The following is an 18,305-nucleotide window of genomic DNA, read 5'->3' on the forward strand; positions in this document are numbered from 1 at the left end:
GTACTATGTCCAATTTTCTGAGGAACTGTCAGACTGATTTCCAGAGTTGTTTTACAAGCTTGCAATCCCACCAACAATGGAGGAGTATTCCTCTTTCTTCACATACTCACCACCATCTGCTGTCACCTGAATTTTTGATCTTAGCCATTCTGACTGGTGTGAAGTGGAATCTCAAGGTTGTTTTGATTTGCATTTCCCTGATGATTAAGGATGTTGAACAGTTTTTGAGGTGTTTCTCAGCCATTTGATATTCCTCAGTTGAGAATTCTTTGTTTAGTTCTTTGCCCCATTTTTAATGGGGTAATTTGGTTTTCTGGAGTCCATCTTCTTGAGTTCTTTATATATAACGGATATTAGTCCCCTATCTGATTTAGGATTGGTAAAGTTCCTTTCCCAATCTGTTGGTGGCCTTTTTGTCTTATTGACAGTATCTTTTGCCTTACAGAACCTTTGCAATTTTATGAGGTTGCATTTATAGGTAGTTTAGTTCTAAGGAGCTCTGGGGTACTTCCCTTATGAATAGGGATGCAAAAATACTCAATAAAATTCTTGCAAACCTAATCAAAGAGCACTTCAAAATGATAATCCGTCATGATCAAGTAGGTAGGCTTCATCCCAGGGATGCAAGGATGGTTCAATATACGGAAATCCATCAAGGTAGATCACTATATAAACAAACTCAAAGGCAAAAAACATCTGATCATCTCTTTAGATGCTGAGAAAGCATTTGACCAAGTCCAACACTCCTTCATGATAAAAGTCTTAGAAATATCAGGGATTCAAGGCCCATACCTAAACATAATAAAAGCAATCTACAGCAAACCAGTAGCCAACATCAAACTAAATGGTGAGAAAATGGAAGCAATCCTTCTAAAATTAGGGACTAGACAAGACTGCCCACTCTTTCCTTACCTATTCTATATAGTACTTGAAGTCCTAGCTAGAACAATTAGACAGCAAAAGTTCAAGGGGATACATATTGGAAATGAAGAAGTCAAAATCTCACTATTTGTGGATGATATGATAGTATATATTTTTTCAACATCACATATTTAGAGCTCTTTTTCCAAGCCTCAAGGGCTATCCTCAAGATTTCAGTGTTTACCATTTTGATATGACATTAGCTGTAACTACAACTTCTGAACTTGAGCTGTTTTTAGTTATCTTGCAGTCATTAACCAAAAAGGAAAGACATTCCTTGGAAGGAAAGAGTCCTCCACTGCTAGTGCATTAAGAAAATATGTCCATTATTATACAAACAAGTCTTATACCTGAAGAAGCCAATAGTACTACTGGATGCTCAAACCTGGGACTTGTCCCAGAGGTAGCGACCAAGGCACTCTGTCTCCTCCAAGGCCATGCTGGGCTCAGCTGTTCAAGTTGCATATCTAACAACAATGGAAGGGTGTTTTCCATGTTCCACATCCTTGTCAGTGAGTGTTCTAGCTTGAGTTACTGAACCTAGCCATTCTAATTGGCATAAGGTGGAATCTCAGAGTTGTTTTGATTTGTATTTCTCTGATGAGTGTAGATATTAAGCATTAGTTTAAATGTCTCAGCCATTCTGAGTGTTGTGACATAGGAACTCAAGGTTGTTTTGATTCACATTTCCTAGATGATTAAGGATGTTGAATATTTTTTCAGGTGCTTCTCAGCAATTCGGTAATCCTCAGTTGAGAATTTTTTCTTTAGCTCTGTATCCCATTTTTTAATGGGGTTATTTGAATTTCATGAGTCCAGCTTCTTGAACTCTTTGTATATATTGGATATTAGTTCCCTATCAGATTTTGGCTTGGTAAAAATTCTTTCACAATTATCGGTGACCTTTTTGTCTTATTGACAGTGTCTTTTTCCTTACAGGAAATTGACATAAAATTACATAAAATTGTCTTTGCAATTTTATGAGGTCCCAATTCTTGATCTTACAGTACGAGCCATTGCTGTTCTGTTTAGGAATTTTATCCCTGTGCCCATATCTTTTAGGTTTTTACCCACTTTCTCCTCTATAAATTTCAGTGTCTCTGGTTTTATGTGGAGTTCTTGGATCCACTTAGACTTGAGCTTTGTACATGGATATAAGGATGGATTAATTCTCATTCTTCTACATGATAACCACTAGTTATGCCAGCACCATTTGTTGAAAATGCTATCAATTTTCCACTGAATGGTTTTAGCTCCCTTGTCAAAGATCAAGTGACCATAGGTTTGTGGATTCATTTCTGGGTCTTCAATTCTATTCCATTGATCTACCTGTCTGTTTCTATACCAGTACCATGGAGTTTTCACCACAATTGCTCTGTAGTACTGCTTAAGGTCAGGCATGGTGATTCCACCAGAGGTTCTTTTATTGTTGAGAATAGTTTTTGCTATTCTGGGTTTTTTATTATTCCAGATGAATTTGCAAATTGCCCTTTCAACTTCAGTGAAGAATTGAGTTGGAATTTTTATTGGGATTTCATTGAATCTTTATTTTCCTTTTGGTGGGATATCCATTTTGACTATATTAAACCTGCCAATCCCTGAACATGGTAGATCTTTCCATCTTCTGAGATCTTCTTTGATTTCTTTCTTCATAGACTTGAAGTTCTTACCATTCAGATCTTTCACATCCTTAGTTACAGTCACACCAAAATATTTTATATTATTTGTGACTATTGTGAAGGGTGTTGTTTCCCTAATTTCTTTCTCAGCCCGTTTATCCCTTGTGTTGTCGAAAGGCCATTGATTTGTTTGAGTTAATTTTATATCCAGCTACTGCACTGAAGCTGTTTACCACATTTTCTGTATCCATTCCTTCGTTGAGGAACATGTGGGTTCTTTCCAGCTTCTGGCTATTATAAAAAGGCTGCTATGAACATAGTGGCGTATGTGTCCTTATTACCAGTTGGAACATCTTCTGGGTATATGCCCAAGAGTGATATTACTGGATCTTCTGGTAGTACTATGTCCAATTTTCTGAGTAACCACCAGACTGACTTCCAGAGTGGTTGAATAGCTTGCAATCCTATCAGCAGTGAAGTAGTGTTCCTCTTTCTCTACATCCTCACCAGCATATGTTGTCCCCTGAAGTTTTACACAATGAAGTACTATTAAAAACAATGAATTTATGAAATTCTTGGGCAAATGGATTTATCTGGAGGATATCATCCTTANTGAGGTAACACAATCACAAAAGAAGTCACTAGATATGCACTCACTGATAAGTGGATATTAGCCCAGAAACAGAATATACAAGATGCAATTTGCAAAACACAGGAAAAATCAAGAAGAAAGAAGAACAATATGCAGATACTTCATCCCTCCTTAGAATAGGGAACAAAATACCCATGAAAGGAGTTACAGACACAAAGTTTGGAGCTAAGACAAAAGGATGGACTATCCAGAGACTACCCCATCCACGGATCTATCCCATAAACAGTCACCAAACCCATATACTATTGCATATGCCAGCAAGATTTTGCTGAAGGGACCCTGATATAGCTGTCTCNTNTGAGGCTATGCCAGTGCCTGGCAAATANAGAANTGGATGCTCACAGTCATCTATNGGATGGAACANAGGGCCCCCAATGGAGGAGCTAGAGAAAGTACCCAAGGAGTTAAAGGGGTCTGCAACCCTATAGGTGGAACAACAATATGAACTAACCAGTACCCCCAGAGCTCATGTCTCTAGCTGCATATGTAGCAGAAGATGGCCTAGTCAGCCATCATTGGGAAGAAAGGCTCCTAGGTCTTGCAAACTTTATATGCCCCAGTACAGGGGAACGCCAGTGCCAAGATGTGGGAGCGGGTGGGTAGGAGAGCAGGGCGGGTTGATGATATAGGGAACTTTCAGGATAGCATTTGAAATATCAATAAAGAAAATATCTAATAAAATAAAATAAAAAATAATACAAATTAAAAATAAAAGACAGATATCCTGTGTAAATATCAGCAATTGTTTCTGCTATCCTGTATTTTTGCTCCCCACAGCACTGTGGAGTATAAAAAGGCTGTACTCAATAAACTTCAGGCTGCAGTATTCCCTGACTGCCCTCCTATAAAAAATAAATAAATACATAAATAAATACATGTCTCAGTCATTAGATATTCCTCTGCTCATAATTTTCTTTTTAGATCTGTACCCCAATTTTAGTTGGATTGTTTTGTTTGTTCTTATCTAATTGCTTGAGTTCTTGATATATTTGGATATTAGTCATCTGTCAAATGCAGGGGTCATGTAGTCCTCTTCACAGTCCATAGTCTGCCATTTCATCTTATTAATGGTATTGTTTACCTTGCAGTCACATTTTAGCTTTAGAAGATTCCATTTAAAAAATGTTGATCTTAGAACCTGAGAGATTGCAGTTGTGCTCAATATGTTGTCTCCTGTACCATTACATTCAAGACTATTCTACACTCTGATGGACTGTATGTGCTTAGGCTAAAGTATAACACTATCAGGAGAGGAGTTTTTGCCTTGTTGAAGTGGGTGTGTCACTGTGGGCATCAGCTTTAACACCCTAGTCCTAGCTGCCTGGACATCAGTTGTCTCCTATTGACCTGAAGAATATGTAGAACTCTCAACTCCTCCTATGTCATGCATTTCTAGCTGCTGCCATACTCTTGTCTTGATGATAAAGGACTGAATCTCTGTAGTAAAGTTTCTATTGTATCTTCTAAGCCTTCTCTTATGTTGTGTTGATGATTCTTATGTCTAGGGCTCCTAATCCTTTTTCTAGATTTTATGTTTCCATGATTGTCAGGTTGTGTACTCTACATTGTTCCTATTTTACTGTTCATACCTTAAACTTTTTATTCATTTTCTTTATTTATTTGAATGTATTGTGCTATGCTTCTTAGTATTAATTTTGCTTCATTTTAAGACCATCAACTAATTTAATTATATTTTCTATTATATTTTAAGTAAATCTCTGTAAATAAAATTTATTTATTTATTTTTAAAAACCCTCCATCCTCTTCATCAGATTAGATTTAAGGTCATTTTCTTATACTTCAGGATTGCGAGGATATAAAGTGTTGTAGGATAGGTAAGTTGTAGTAATACTATAATGCCCTCAGTTAAGTTGATTATGTATTTTCATAGACTTTAGGCCATCTGGAGGTCTCTGGTGTTTACAGGCCTTGCAGTTAGATATGGGACTCTGGGACTACAGGTCTAGCTGGTAGTTACTGGAAGCCTAAGGCCTCAGGGATTTTAGGTAGACAATGTTAATCCATGGGTGGCAGCAGGCTTCCAGGGTTTCAGGAAGAGAATGTAGTCTGAGATAGGTCCAGAATTCTGGATGTCCAAAGTGTTGGAAGGCCTCTGGGAAGGAAGTCAGAGCTTGTGTTTCCTGATGGCTCCAGACATCTGGGATTGTAGGAATTGATACAGACTGAAAAATCCCTATCCCTTTTCCCCTCACTCTGCTCACCAACCTGCTCACTCCCATGTCCTGGCCCTGGCATTCCCCTACACTGGGGTATAGAGCCTTCAAGGGACCATGGGCCTCTCCTCCCTATGATTACTGAATAGGCCATCCTCTGCTACATATGCAGCTAGAGCCATCAGTTTCACTATGTGTACTCTTTGATTGGTGGTTTAGTCACTAGGAGCTGTGGAGTACTGGAGAATTCATATTGTTGTTCCTCCTATGGAGCTGCCAAACTCTTCAGCTCCTTGGGTCCTTTCTCTAGCTCCTTCATTGAAGACCCTATGCTCTATCCAATTGATGGCTGTGATCATCCACTTCTGTAGTAGCCAGGTACTGACAGAGCCAGTCAGGAAACAGCTATATCAGGCTCCTGCCAGCAAGCACTTGTTGACATCCACAATAGTGTCTGGATTTGGTGATTGTATATGGGATGGATCCCCAGGTGCGGCAGTCTCTGTGTGGTTACTCCTTTAGTATCTGCTCAACACTTTGTCTCTGTAACCCCTTCCATGGGTATTTTGTTCCCCCTTCTAAGAAGGATTTAAGTATCCACACTTTGGTGTTCCTTCTTCTTCAGTTTCCTGTGGTTTCTGAATTGTAACTTGGGTATTCTGAGCTATTTAACTAATATCTCCTTATCAGTGTGTGCACATTAAGTGTGTTCTTTTGTAATAGTGTTACCTCACTCAGTGGTGTTTTCTAGTTCCATCCATTTGCCTATGAGTTTCATATATTCATTGTTTTTAAAAGCTGAGTAGTACTCCGCTGTGCAAATGTACCACATTTTCTTTATCCATTCCTCTGTTGAGAGACATCTGGGTTCTTCCCAGCTTCTGGCTATTATAAATAAGGCTGCTATGAGCATAATGTAGCATGTGTCCTTATTGCATGTTGGAGCATCTTCTGAGTATATGCTCAGGAGTGGTATTGCTGGGTCCTCAGGTAGGACTATGCCCAGTTTTTTGAGGAACTGCCAAACTAATTTCCATAGTTGTTCTACCACCTTGCAATTCCACCAACAATGGAGGAGTGTTCCTCTTACTCCACATCCTTGCTAGCATCTGCTGTTACCTGAGATTTTGATCTTAGCTATTCTGACTGGTGTGAGGTGGAATCTCATTGATGTTTTAACTTGCATTTCTCTGATGACTAAGGATATTGAAAAAAAAAAATTGGTGCTTCTCAGCCATTCAATATTAGTGGAGAATTCTTTGTTTAGTTCTGTACCCCATTTTTAATAGGGTTATTTGGTTCTCTGGAGTCTAACTTCTTGAGTTCTTTGTGTATACTGGATATTAGCCCTCTACTGGCTTTAGTATTGGTAAAGATCTTTTCCAAATCTGTTGGTTACAGCTTTGTCCTATTAACAGGGTCCTTTGCCTTACACAAGATTGGCAATTTTATGAGGTCCCATTTGTCAATTCTTGAGCTAAAAGCATAAGCCATTGGTGTTCTGTTCAGTAATTTTTCCGCTATGCCCATATGTTCGAGATCTTCCCCACTTTCTTCTCTATAACTTTCACTGTCTCTTGTTTTATGTGGAGTTCCTTGTTACCCTTGGAATTGATCTTTCTACAAGGAGATAAGAATGGTTCAATTTGCATTCTACTATATGCTAACTGCCAGTTGAGCCAGCATCATTTGTTGAAAATGCTGTCTTTTTTCCACTGGATGGTTTTAGCTCCTTTGTCAAAGATCAAGTAAACATACACATGTGGGTTAATTTCTGTTCAACTAGCTGCCTTTAACTGTACCAATACCATTGATTTTTTTTAAAGATTTATTTATTTATTATACATAAGTACACTGTAGCTCTCTTCAGACACTCCAGAAGAGGGCGTCAGATCTTGTTACGGATGGTTGTGAGCCACCATGTGGTTGCTGGGATTTGAACTCCGGACCTTCGGAAGAGCAGTCGGGTGCTCTTACCCACTGAGCCATCTCACTAGCCCCCATTGATTTTTTTAATCACAATTTTTCTGTAGTACAGCCTGAGGTCAGGGACTACGATTCCATGAGAATTTGTTTTATTGCCAAGAATAATTTTTGCTTTCCTATGTTTTTTGTTATTCTAGATGAATTTGCAAATTGCTCTTTCTAATTCTGTAAAGAATTAACTTGGAATTTTGATGGGGATTGCATTGAATTTGTAGATTGCTTCAGCAACATGGTCATTTTTACAATATTAATCCTGTCAATTCATGAGCATGGAAAGTCTATCTTCTGAGATCTTTTTCGATTTCTTTCTTCGGAGACTTGAAGTTTTATACAGATTTTTTTACTTCTTAGTTAGAATCACAACAAGGTATTTTATATTACTTGTGAGTATTGTGAAAGGTGTTGTTTCCCCTATTTTTTTCCTCAGTCTGTTTACGCTTTGTGCAGAAGAAGGCTACTGATTTGTTTGTGTTTATTTTGTATCCAACTACTTTGCTGTACATGCTTATCAGATTTAGGATTTCTCTGATGGAATTTTTGGGGTCATTTAAGTATACTATAATATTATCTACAAGTAGTGATAGTTTGAGTCCTTCCTCTACTTTGAACACTTTGACCAACTTTTCTTTTCTAATTGCTCTACCCAGAACTTCAAGAACTATATTGAATAGTTAGTGAGAAAGTGGGAATCCTTGTCTAGAAACTGATTTTAGTGGGATTGCTTCAAGTTTCTCTCCATTTAATTTGGTTTTGGCTACTGGTTTACTGTATATTGTGATTACTACATCTAGATATAGGCTTTGAATTCCTGATCTTTCTGACTTTTTATCATGAATGTGTGTTGGATTTTATCAAATGCTTTTTCAGCATCTAATGTGATGATTATGTGGTTTTTTTCTTTGAGTTTATTTATATAGAGGATTAAATTGATGGATTTCCATATACTGAATCATCCCAGCAGCTCAGGGATGAAGTCTACTTGATCATGAGGGATGAACGTTTTGATGCGTCTTTGGATTCAGTTTGCAAGAATTTTATTGAGTATTTTTGCATCAATATTCATAGGGAAAATTGGTCTGAAGTTCTGTTTCCTTATTGAGTTTTTGTGTGGTTTAGGTATCAGAGTAATTGTGGCTTCATAGAACTAATTGGGTAGAGTACCTTCTGTTTCTTTTTGTGGAATAGTTTGAAAAGTATTGTTGTAGGCAAGGCCTGGGCCAAGTAGTGGGAGTCGGTGGGTAGGGGAGCAGAGGTGGGGGGGGGGGTATAGGAAACTTTCTGGATAGCATTTGAAATGTAAATAAAGAAAATAATTTAAAAAAAAAAAGAAAAGAAAAGAAAAGTATTGTTGTTATGTCTTCTTTGAAGGTCTGAAAGAACTCTGTACCAAACCCATCTTGTCCTAGGCATTTTTTGTTTGGGATACTATTAATGACTATTTCTATTTCTTTTTTTTATTATTGATATTTTCTTTATTTCCTTTTCAAATGTTATCTTTTTTCTAATTTTCCTTCTGAAAATCCCCTAACCTCTCCTTCCTCTCCCTGTGCCACAACCTACCCTCTCCTGCTTCCTGGCCCTGGCATTCTCCTCTACTGGGCCATAGAACCTTCACAGGACCTAGGACCCATTTTTGACAGACTAGGCCATGCTCTGCTACAAATGCAGCCAGAGCCACCAGTCCCTCCATGTGTTTTCTTTGATTAGTGGTTTAGTCGAAGGTAGCTCTGGGGGGTACTGGTTAGTTCAAATTGTTGTTCCTCTTATAGGTCTGCATATTTCAACTCCTTGGGTTCTTTCTCTAGCTCCTTCAATGGGGACCCTGTGCACTGTCCAAAGGATGACTGTGAACATCCAGTTCTGTATTAGTCAGGCACTAGCAGAGACTCGCAGGAGACAGCTATATCAGGTTGCTTTCATCAAGCTCTTGTTGACATCTGCAATAATTTCTGTGCTTGGTGGTTGTTTATTGGATGGACTCCCAGGTGGGGCAGTCTCTGGATTGACATTCCTTCAGTCTCTACTCCAAACTTTGTCTCTGTAACTCCTTCCATGGGTATTTTCTTCCACCTTCTAAGAAGGATCTAAGTATATACACTTTGGTCTTCCTTCTTCTTGAGTTTCATGTGTTTTGCAAATTGTATCTTGGGTATTCTAATTTTCTGGGCTTAGTCCATTCATCAGTGCATATCATGTGAGTACTTTTGTGATTGGGGTACCTCACTCAGGATGATATCCTCCAGATCCATCCATTTGCCTAAAAATTTCATAAATTTATTGTTTTTAATGCTGAATAGTACTCCATTGTGTAAATGTACCACATTTTCTTTATCCATTCCTCTGTTGAGGGACATCTGGATTCTTTCCAGCTTCTGGCTATTATAAATAAGGCTTCTATGAACATAGTGGAGCATTTGTTCTTATTACCAGTTGGAAGATCTTCTGGGTATATGTCCAGGAGTGGTATTGCTGGATCCTCCAGTAGTATTATGTCCAATTTTCTAAGGAACATCCAGACTGATTACCAGAGTGGTTGTACCAGCTTGCAATCACACCAGCAATTGGAGTGTTCACCTTTCTCCACATCCTTGCCACCAACTGCTGTCACCTCCATTTTTGATCTTAGCTAGTCTGACTGCTGTGAAGTAGAATCTCAGGGTTGTTTTTATTTGCATTTCCCTGATGATTAAGGATGTTGAACATTTTTACAGGTCATTTGGTATTCCTCAGTTGAGAATTATTTGTTTACCACTGTGCCTCATTTTTTAATGGGGTTATTTGATTTCATGGAGTCCAGATTCTTGAGTTCTTGGTGTATATTGGATATTAGTCCCCTATCAGATTTAGGATTGGTAAAAATCCTTTCCCAATCTGTTGGTGGCCTTTTTGTCTTATTGAAACCTTACAGAAGCTTTGCAATTTTATGAGGACCCATTTGGTGATTCTCGATCTTATAGCACAAGTCGTTGCTGTTCTGTTCAAAAAATTTTCCCCTGTGCCCATAGCTTCACAGCTTTTCCAGACTTTCTCCCCTATAAGTTTTAGTGTCTCTGGTTTTATGTGTAGTTCCTTGATCCACTTAGACTTGAGGTTTGTACAAGGAGATAAAAATGGATCAATTCCCATTCTTCTACATGATAACTGCCAGTGAAGCTAGTACCATTTGTTGAAAATGCTGTCTTTTCTCCAATGGATGGTTTTAGTGCCTTTGTCAAAAATCAAGTGACCATAGGTGTGTGGGTTCTTTTCTGGGTCTTCAGTTATATTGCATTGATCTGTCTGTCTTTCAATTTACCAGTACCATGCAGTTTTTATCACAATTGCTCTGTAGTACAGCTTGATGTCAGGCATGGTGATTCCCCCAGAGATTCTTTTATTGTTGAGAATAGTTTTTGCTATCCTAGGTTTTTTATTATTCCAGATGAATTTGCAAATTGGCCTTTCTACTTCAGTGAAGAATTGAGTTGGAATTTTGATGAGCATTGCATTGAATCTATAGATTGCTTTTGGCAGGATTGCCATTTTGACTATATTAATCCTGCCAATCCATGAGCATGGGAGATCTTTCCATCTATTAAGATCTTCTTTGATTTCTTTCTTCAGAGACTTTAAGTTCTATACAGATCTTTGACTTCCTTAGTTATACTCACAGCAAATTATTTTATATTATTTGTGACTATTGTGAAGGCTGTTGTTTCCATAATTTCTTTCTCAGCCTGTTCCTTTGTGTAGAGACAGTCCACTGATTTGTTTCAGTTAATTTTATATCCAGCTAGTGCACTGAAGCTGTTTATCAGATTTAAGAGTTCTCTGGTGGAATTTTAAGGGTCACTTATATATACTATCATATCATTCGCAAATAGTGATATTTTGAATTTTTCCTTTCCAATTTCTACCCCTTGATATCTTTTTGTTGCCTAATTGGTTGGGATAGGACTTCAGGTATTATATTGAATAGGTAGGGAGAAAGTAGGCAGCCTTGTCTAGTCCCTGATTTTAGAGGGATTGCTTCAACCTTCTCTCCATTTTGTTTGATGCTGGCTTCTGGTTTGCTGTATATTGCTTTTATTATTTGTAGGTATGGGCCTTAAATTCCTCTTCTATCCAAGATGTTTATCATGAATGCGTATTAGATTTTGTCAAACACTTTCTCAGCATCTAAAGAGATGATCATGTGGGTTTTGTTTTTCAGTTTGTTTATATAGTGGATTACATTGATGGATTTCCATATATTGAACCATCTTTGCATCCCTGGATGAAGCAATTTTGATGGGAATTGCATTGAATTTGTACATTACTTTCTGCAAAATAACCATTTTTTTGTTTGTTTGGTTTTTTTGAGACAGGATTTCTCTGTGTAGCCCTGGCTATCCTGGAACTCACTCTGTAGACCAGACTGGCCTCAAACTCAGAAATCCACCTGCTTCTGCCTCCCGAGTGCTCGGATTAAAGGTGTACGCCACTTTCTTTCTTCAGAGGCTTGGAAGTTCTTATCATACAGATCTTTGACTTTCTTAGTTAGTGTCACACCAAGGTATTAAATATTATTTGTGACTACTGTGAAAGATGGTGTTTCCCTAATTTCTTTCTCGGTCTGTTTACCCTTTGTGTCGAGAAAGGCCACTGATTTGTTTGATTTAATTTTATATCCAGCTACTTCACTGAAGTTGTTTATCATGATTAGGATTTCTCTAGTGGAAAGAAACAAAATCAGGTACCTAGTGAGCCAACTTGTTACAGAATTTCTGAGGAAGAAGATAAAAAGCTTACAGAGTGGTCGTCACAGACGATGCTACCCAACTAAGTTTTTTGTTCATGATCGTAGAGGCAGATAGATTCCTGAGAACAGGAACACGACAGGACAGAGTAAGTAGGATTAGGCTTGCTGGGAATGGTAATTTCTGTTTCCATGATCTGTCCACGGATGAGAGTGGGATGAAGTCACCCACTATTATTGCATATAGTACAATATGTCCTTTGTGCTTTACTAAAGTTTCTTTAATGAATGTAGATGCCCTTGTATTTGGAGCATAGACGTTCCAAATTAAGAGTTCATCTTGGTTGATTTTATATTTTATGAGTATGAAGTCTCCCTTCTTGTCTTGTTTTTTTGTTTGTTTGTTTGTTTTTTGTAACTTTAATTTGAAAGTCAATTTTATTTGATATAATGGCTACTCCAGCTTTTTCTTGGGACCATTTGCTTGGAAAATTTATTTTCCATCCTTTAAATCTGAGGTAGTGTCTGTCTTTGTCGCTGAGGTGGGGGTTTTGAATGTAGCAAAATATTGGGTCCCGTTTACATAACCAGCCTTTTAGTCTATGTCTTTTTGTTGGACAATTGAGTCCACTGATATTAAGAGATGTAAAGGAAGAGTAATTGTTGCTTCCTGTTGTTTTTCTCTTTAGAGTTGGAATTCAGTTCATGTGGATATATTCTTTTAAGTTTGTTGAAAGATTACTTTCCTGCCTTTTCTAGGGAGTAGTTTTTCCCCCTGTGTTGGAGTTTTTCCTTTATTATCCTTTGATGGGCTGGATTCATAGAAAGATATCGTTAAAATTTGGTTTTGTCATGGAATACCTTAGTTCTACCAGCTATGCTGATTTGTGAGTTTTGATGGGTATAGTAGCCTATGCTGTCATGTGTTTTCTTTTAGCATTCTTATGACATCTGCCCAGGACCTTCTGGCTTTCATAGTCTCTGGGGAGAGGTCAGGTGTAATTCTGATAGGTCTACCTTTATATGTTACTTGACCTTTTCCCCTAAGTGCTTTTAATGTTCTTTCGTTGTTTCGTGCATTTGGTGTTTTGATTATTATGTGACAGGAGGGATTTCTGTTTTGGTCCAAACAATTTGGAGTTCTGTAGGTTTCTTATATGTTTATGGGCATCTCTTTCTTTAAATTTGGGAAGTTTTCTTCTATAATTTTTTTGAAGACATTTATTGGCCCTGTAAGTTGGAAATCTTCCTTCTTGTCTATACCTATTATCCATAGGTTTGGTCTTCTCATTGTATCCTGGATTTCCTGGATGTTTTGGGTTAGGATCTTTTTGCATTTCACATTTTCTTTGATTGCTATGTCAATGTTTTCTATGGAATCTTCTGCACCTGAGAGTCTCTCTTCCATCTCTTGTATTCTGTTGCTTATGCTCACATCTATGGTTCCTGACTTCTTTCCTAGGATTTCTATCTCCAGAGTTGTTTCCTTTTGTCATTTCTTAATTGTTTCTACTTCCATTTTTAGATCCTGGGTAATTTTGATCAATTCCTTCACCTTTTTCTTGTGTTTTCCTATAATTCCTTTAAGGATTTTTGTGTTTCCTCTTTAAGGGCTTCTTCATGTGCACCTGTGTTTTCCTATAATTCTTTAAGGGACATTTGTGTTTCTCTTTAAAGTCTTCTACCTATTTACCAGTGTTCTCCTGAAATTCTGTAAGCGATTTTGTGTTTCCTTTTTAAGGGCTTCTAACTTTTTACTTGTTTTCTTCTTTATTTCTTTAAGTGAGTTATTTATATCCTTCTTAAAATCCTCTATCAGCATCATGACATATGATTTTAAACCTGGACCTTGCTTTTGGTTTGTTGGAATATTCAGGACTTGATAGTGGTAGAAGTGCTGGGTTATGATCATGCCAAGTAGTCTTGCTTTCTGTTGGTAAGATTCTTGCATTTGTCTTTCACCATCTGCTTATCTCTGGTGTTAGATTTTCTTGCTGTATTGGCTGGAGCTAGTTCCTCCTGTGTGTCTGAAAGACTGTGTCCAGACTTCTGGGAGACCAGGTCTTTCCTGGCAAGACCTGTACACAGAGGGCTATGGAATAGCCTCACCTCCTGGGTGAAGATGGAAGCAGGAAGGACCCTTAAAATCCTCTATTCTTATCTGCCTGATATGTTTTTTTTTTAACCTGATATATGTAAGATTTTATCATATATTTATCTTAATTTTTAAAAATTTTTATATCATATCCTATTTTTAATTTGTTTTTTACTAATTCACTTTGCATATGGATCATTGCCTCACTCCCATTAACCCCATCCTACAATACTTCCCCCATCCCCTATCCACTGCTACTTTTAAGAGATTGGGTACTCCTGGGTAAAACCCCAATCTGGCACTTCAATTCCCTGCCTGACTGGTTGCTCCCTCTCTCAACAGGGCCAGACAAGGCAACCCAGATATATAAACATATCCCATGTACACAAATCTTGGGATACCCACATTCAAGTTGTTCAGGACCAATATGAAGGACAAGATGCACACCTACTACATATATGCCTAGGTCCAGTCTATGCATGGTCTTTGGTTAGTTGTTTGGATTCTTAAAGACTCAAAGGTCCAAGTACTCGACTCTGTTGCTCTTCCTGTAGAGGTCCTATCCTTTTTGGGACACACAGTACTACCTCCTATTCTTCCATAAGTGTCCCCAAGAATCATTCACTATTTCTCTGAGGGTATCTGTATCTATCTGAGTCAGCTGCTAGGGTTTAGCATCTCAGAGGACAACATGCTCCTGTCTGCAAGCATAACAGAGTATCATTTATAATATCATGGACTGGGCTTGCACATGGGAAGAGTCTCAATTTCATGCAGTTATTAGGTAGATATTCCCTTAGTTTCTACTGGATCCCCAATGCCTGCATTTCTTGTAGACAGGATAAATTTTGACTTGAAAGGTTTCTAGGTGGGTTAGTATATCTAACACTCTATTTGCATTCATGCATGAACACAGGAGATGGCCTCTTCAGTTTCCATATCTCCTAGAGTCAGTCACAGCTAAGGTCACCCCTATTGATTCCTTGATTCCTCCCTTATCTTTGGTATCTATATCATCTGGGAGATGCCCCCATGACCACCATCAATTACAGATTTCCATTTATTTTCACAAGCATCAATCCTTCTGTCATGTACTTCTTTAAGCCTGATCTTGAAACCCACATTCCCATCCCTAACCCACCCATTCTCCCAGTTCCCTTTCTCAGTCTGCCTATTATGGCTATTTTATTCTCTATTCTCAGTATAATTCAGGCTTCATTGGTTGGTCATTCATTAATTTGAAGGGTCTTTTGGTCATAGGAGTGTAATACAGTACATGTTTTTCATATTTGTAAGTGAGTATATACCATGTATATTGTTTGGGGTCTGGGTTATCTCAAACAGGATGATATTCACAAGTTATATCCATTTGACTTCAAAGTTCATGAGGTCTTTGTTTTTCATACCTGAACAGTATTCCATTGTGTAATGTTGCAGTAATTCTTCAGCTCAAATAGGCCCCAGCAATGAATACATGACTTAATTAATATGAATAGGTGTTATGTGCCTAGATTGGGCAGATCTACTGCCACACTACCATCTTCCACATCTATGAGTACCTTTATAACTTGCAGATTCTCTAGGCCATGTGCTTCTGCTCCACTTTTCTTCTTCTTCTTCCTCCGCCTCTAAGTCCTCTCCCCCTTCACTTACTCCACCTTCTCTCTCCTAACCTTCCACCACACCTTTCCTTTATCTGCCCAATCATCAGTTCTCCTTTATTTTAAAAATTAAGGTTAGAAGCAGATTTACAGGATATCACCTGAGTGTTGTCTCATTCCTTGTTTGCAGTCCCTCACAGGAGAATGGAATTAATATCAAATGTAATTAGCCCCAAGGCTATCCACAACAGTGTAGTTGTACCACATTTTCTTAATCCATTCTTCAGATGAGGTTTCCATGTTTATAATTTGTGGCTTTTACAAATAAAGCTGCTATGAACATCACTGAGCAAATGTCTTTATGGGATGTTGGAGCACTTAAGGTTTTAACATTTATCTTTCCTAGTTTTCTTATAAATATTCCCTCTGATTTTAAATCCATTGCTTTATATTGCATTAGCATTAAGTCCTAAAAGAAGTATTGTAGGTCCTAATTTTTGCCATTTTGTCATTGTAAAGATTTATTTCCATGTTTAAGATTCATTTTCACAGAGGGAAGAAGTTTTATTAATTAACATATGATAGTTCCACCAATTTTGTTTCGTGTTATAATGTTATAATGAATAATTATCATATTCATAATATTATATGATATATGGCATATTTCATGAAATATCTTCTAATATCCATTATGTTTATAAAATTGTGTCTTTGGAAGAAAATAGCTGCACTTCTGCACTGTTTTTCTATGATCCTCAGATTGGTGTTATTTCATGCATTATGGATGTGTATAGTTTTCACCTAACTCCAAAATTTCATATAATGATTTTTTTCATTACTTTCAGTTTTGTCATATGATTATACCAAGAAGGTATTCCACAAAGCATGTACACAGGATTACTTCCAGAACAAAATAACACGAAGATTTGGATGTAGTAGCCTTTTAGAACTATATATAAAGAAGTTCTGGGAATGTAGAGGTGATAGTACAGAGTGTGAAATATATGATTATGTAAATGATCAATTTGAAAAGCACATCGGTTTTATTTCTGAAAATGATCAAGAAGCCCTAACTTCCCCTGAACGAATTCAGTCTAGGTCACTCTCATTTTCAGAACTAGAGGATTCTCTAAGAAAAAAATCACAAGTTTTAAAGCACAACTCAATTCTACACAGAAATATACAAAATTTACAAAGTGACGTTTGGGTGAGTGAAGTGTGTTTCTTGATGGATATATCATGTAATATGAGATTAAACAGTGCTTCAATGCTTTATGAACAAATGTGGAGCAGCGAAAAAGGCACTAAATGTCATCAAGGTGAAGGATATTCTTCTCAAAATTTATGGCAGTTCCCTCAAAATCTACTCAGGGACATGTTCAATGATGTAGATCAACATAAGAACAAGTTTATGGATGCAATGAAACATGGAAGATATGATGTGGGAGGTAACTGTAAAAACTCCAATACAATAAATGATATTAATATAGGTTATGTTAAGAATCCTTTATTAATTTATTATCAAAGCAATCAATATGGAGAGATATTTTACCAAGGTAATGTCTTCTTACATGATTCTACTTGTAAAACAAATCCACGTGAAAATAAGATAAGCAGCTATATTCCAGAATATCAACATAGCAAACATAGAAAAATGGCTATCTCTAATCACTGCTCCCAGTCTTCTTTGCATCAGCAAACCACAGAGAAACTTTATATAAATGAAAAGAAGAATACCATTTTGAATGAATGTTTAATTGATAGATGGTATACTAGAACATGGATTAATGGAGATTACAAGAGATACATGTGTGACATACACAGGGATGCCTCACATGAATCTTTAAACTTCCACAGAGAACAGAAAGCATGTAAGTGTAATAAATATGTGAAATCATTTATCCTGTCCTCAAATCTTCAAGCGTACTATAGAACTCCTACCCGAGAGACACCTTACAAATATAATGAATGTGAAAAATTCTGTACAGGTTCCTCGTGTCTTGAAGTTTGCCATGAAATCTGTACTGGAGAAAGACTTCAAAAATCTAATAACTCTGGAAAGTCTTTTAGACAGTCCACAAAACTACAGGTTAATTACAGAATCCCTACAGAAAATAAGTCATACAGATGTAATGAATGTGGGAAACCTTTTACCAGATCTTCAAAACTTCAAGTTCACTACAGAATCCATAAAGGAGAGAAGCCTTACAAATGTAATGAATGTGGCAAATCTTTTACACAGAACTCACAGCTTAAAACTCACCAAAGGGTTCATACAGGAGAAAAGCCTTACAAATGTAATGAATGTGGCAAATCTTTTACACAGAACTCACAGCTTAAAACTCACCAAAGGGTTCATACAGGAGAAAATCCTTACAAATGTAATGAATGTGGCAAATCTTTTAGCCTATCATCAAAACTTCAAGTTCACTACCGAATCCATACAGGAGAGAAGCCTTTCAAATGTAATGAATGTGACAAATCTTTTACTAGATCTTCAAGTCTTCAAGTTCACTACAGATTTCATATAGGAGAGAAGC

The 18,305-nt window shown here is 37.3% G+C and overlaps 1 protein-coding gene across 1 annotated transcript in view; it reads left to right on the forward strand.

The window, feature by feature from the left end:
* LOC110322417 (zinc finger protein 665-like) overlaps positions 1-18,305 on the forward strand; it is a 26,578-nt gene that overhangs the window by 6,704 nt on the left and 1,569 nt on the right. Inside the window, 1 exon segment of the mRNA XM_029538685.1 lies at positions 16,611-18,292. Coding sequence (XP_029394545.1) covers positions 16,611-18,292 — 1,682 coding nt within the window.

The sequence above is a fragment of the Mus pahari genome, chromosome 5 (genome assembly GCF_900095145.1).
Source record: "Mus pahari chromosome 5, PAHARI_EIJ_v1.1, whole genome shotgun sequence".
Taxonomy (NCBI): Eukaryota; Metazoa; Chordata; class Mammalia; order Rodentia; family Muridae; genus Mus; species Mus pahari.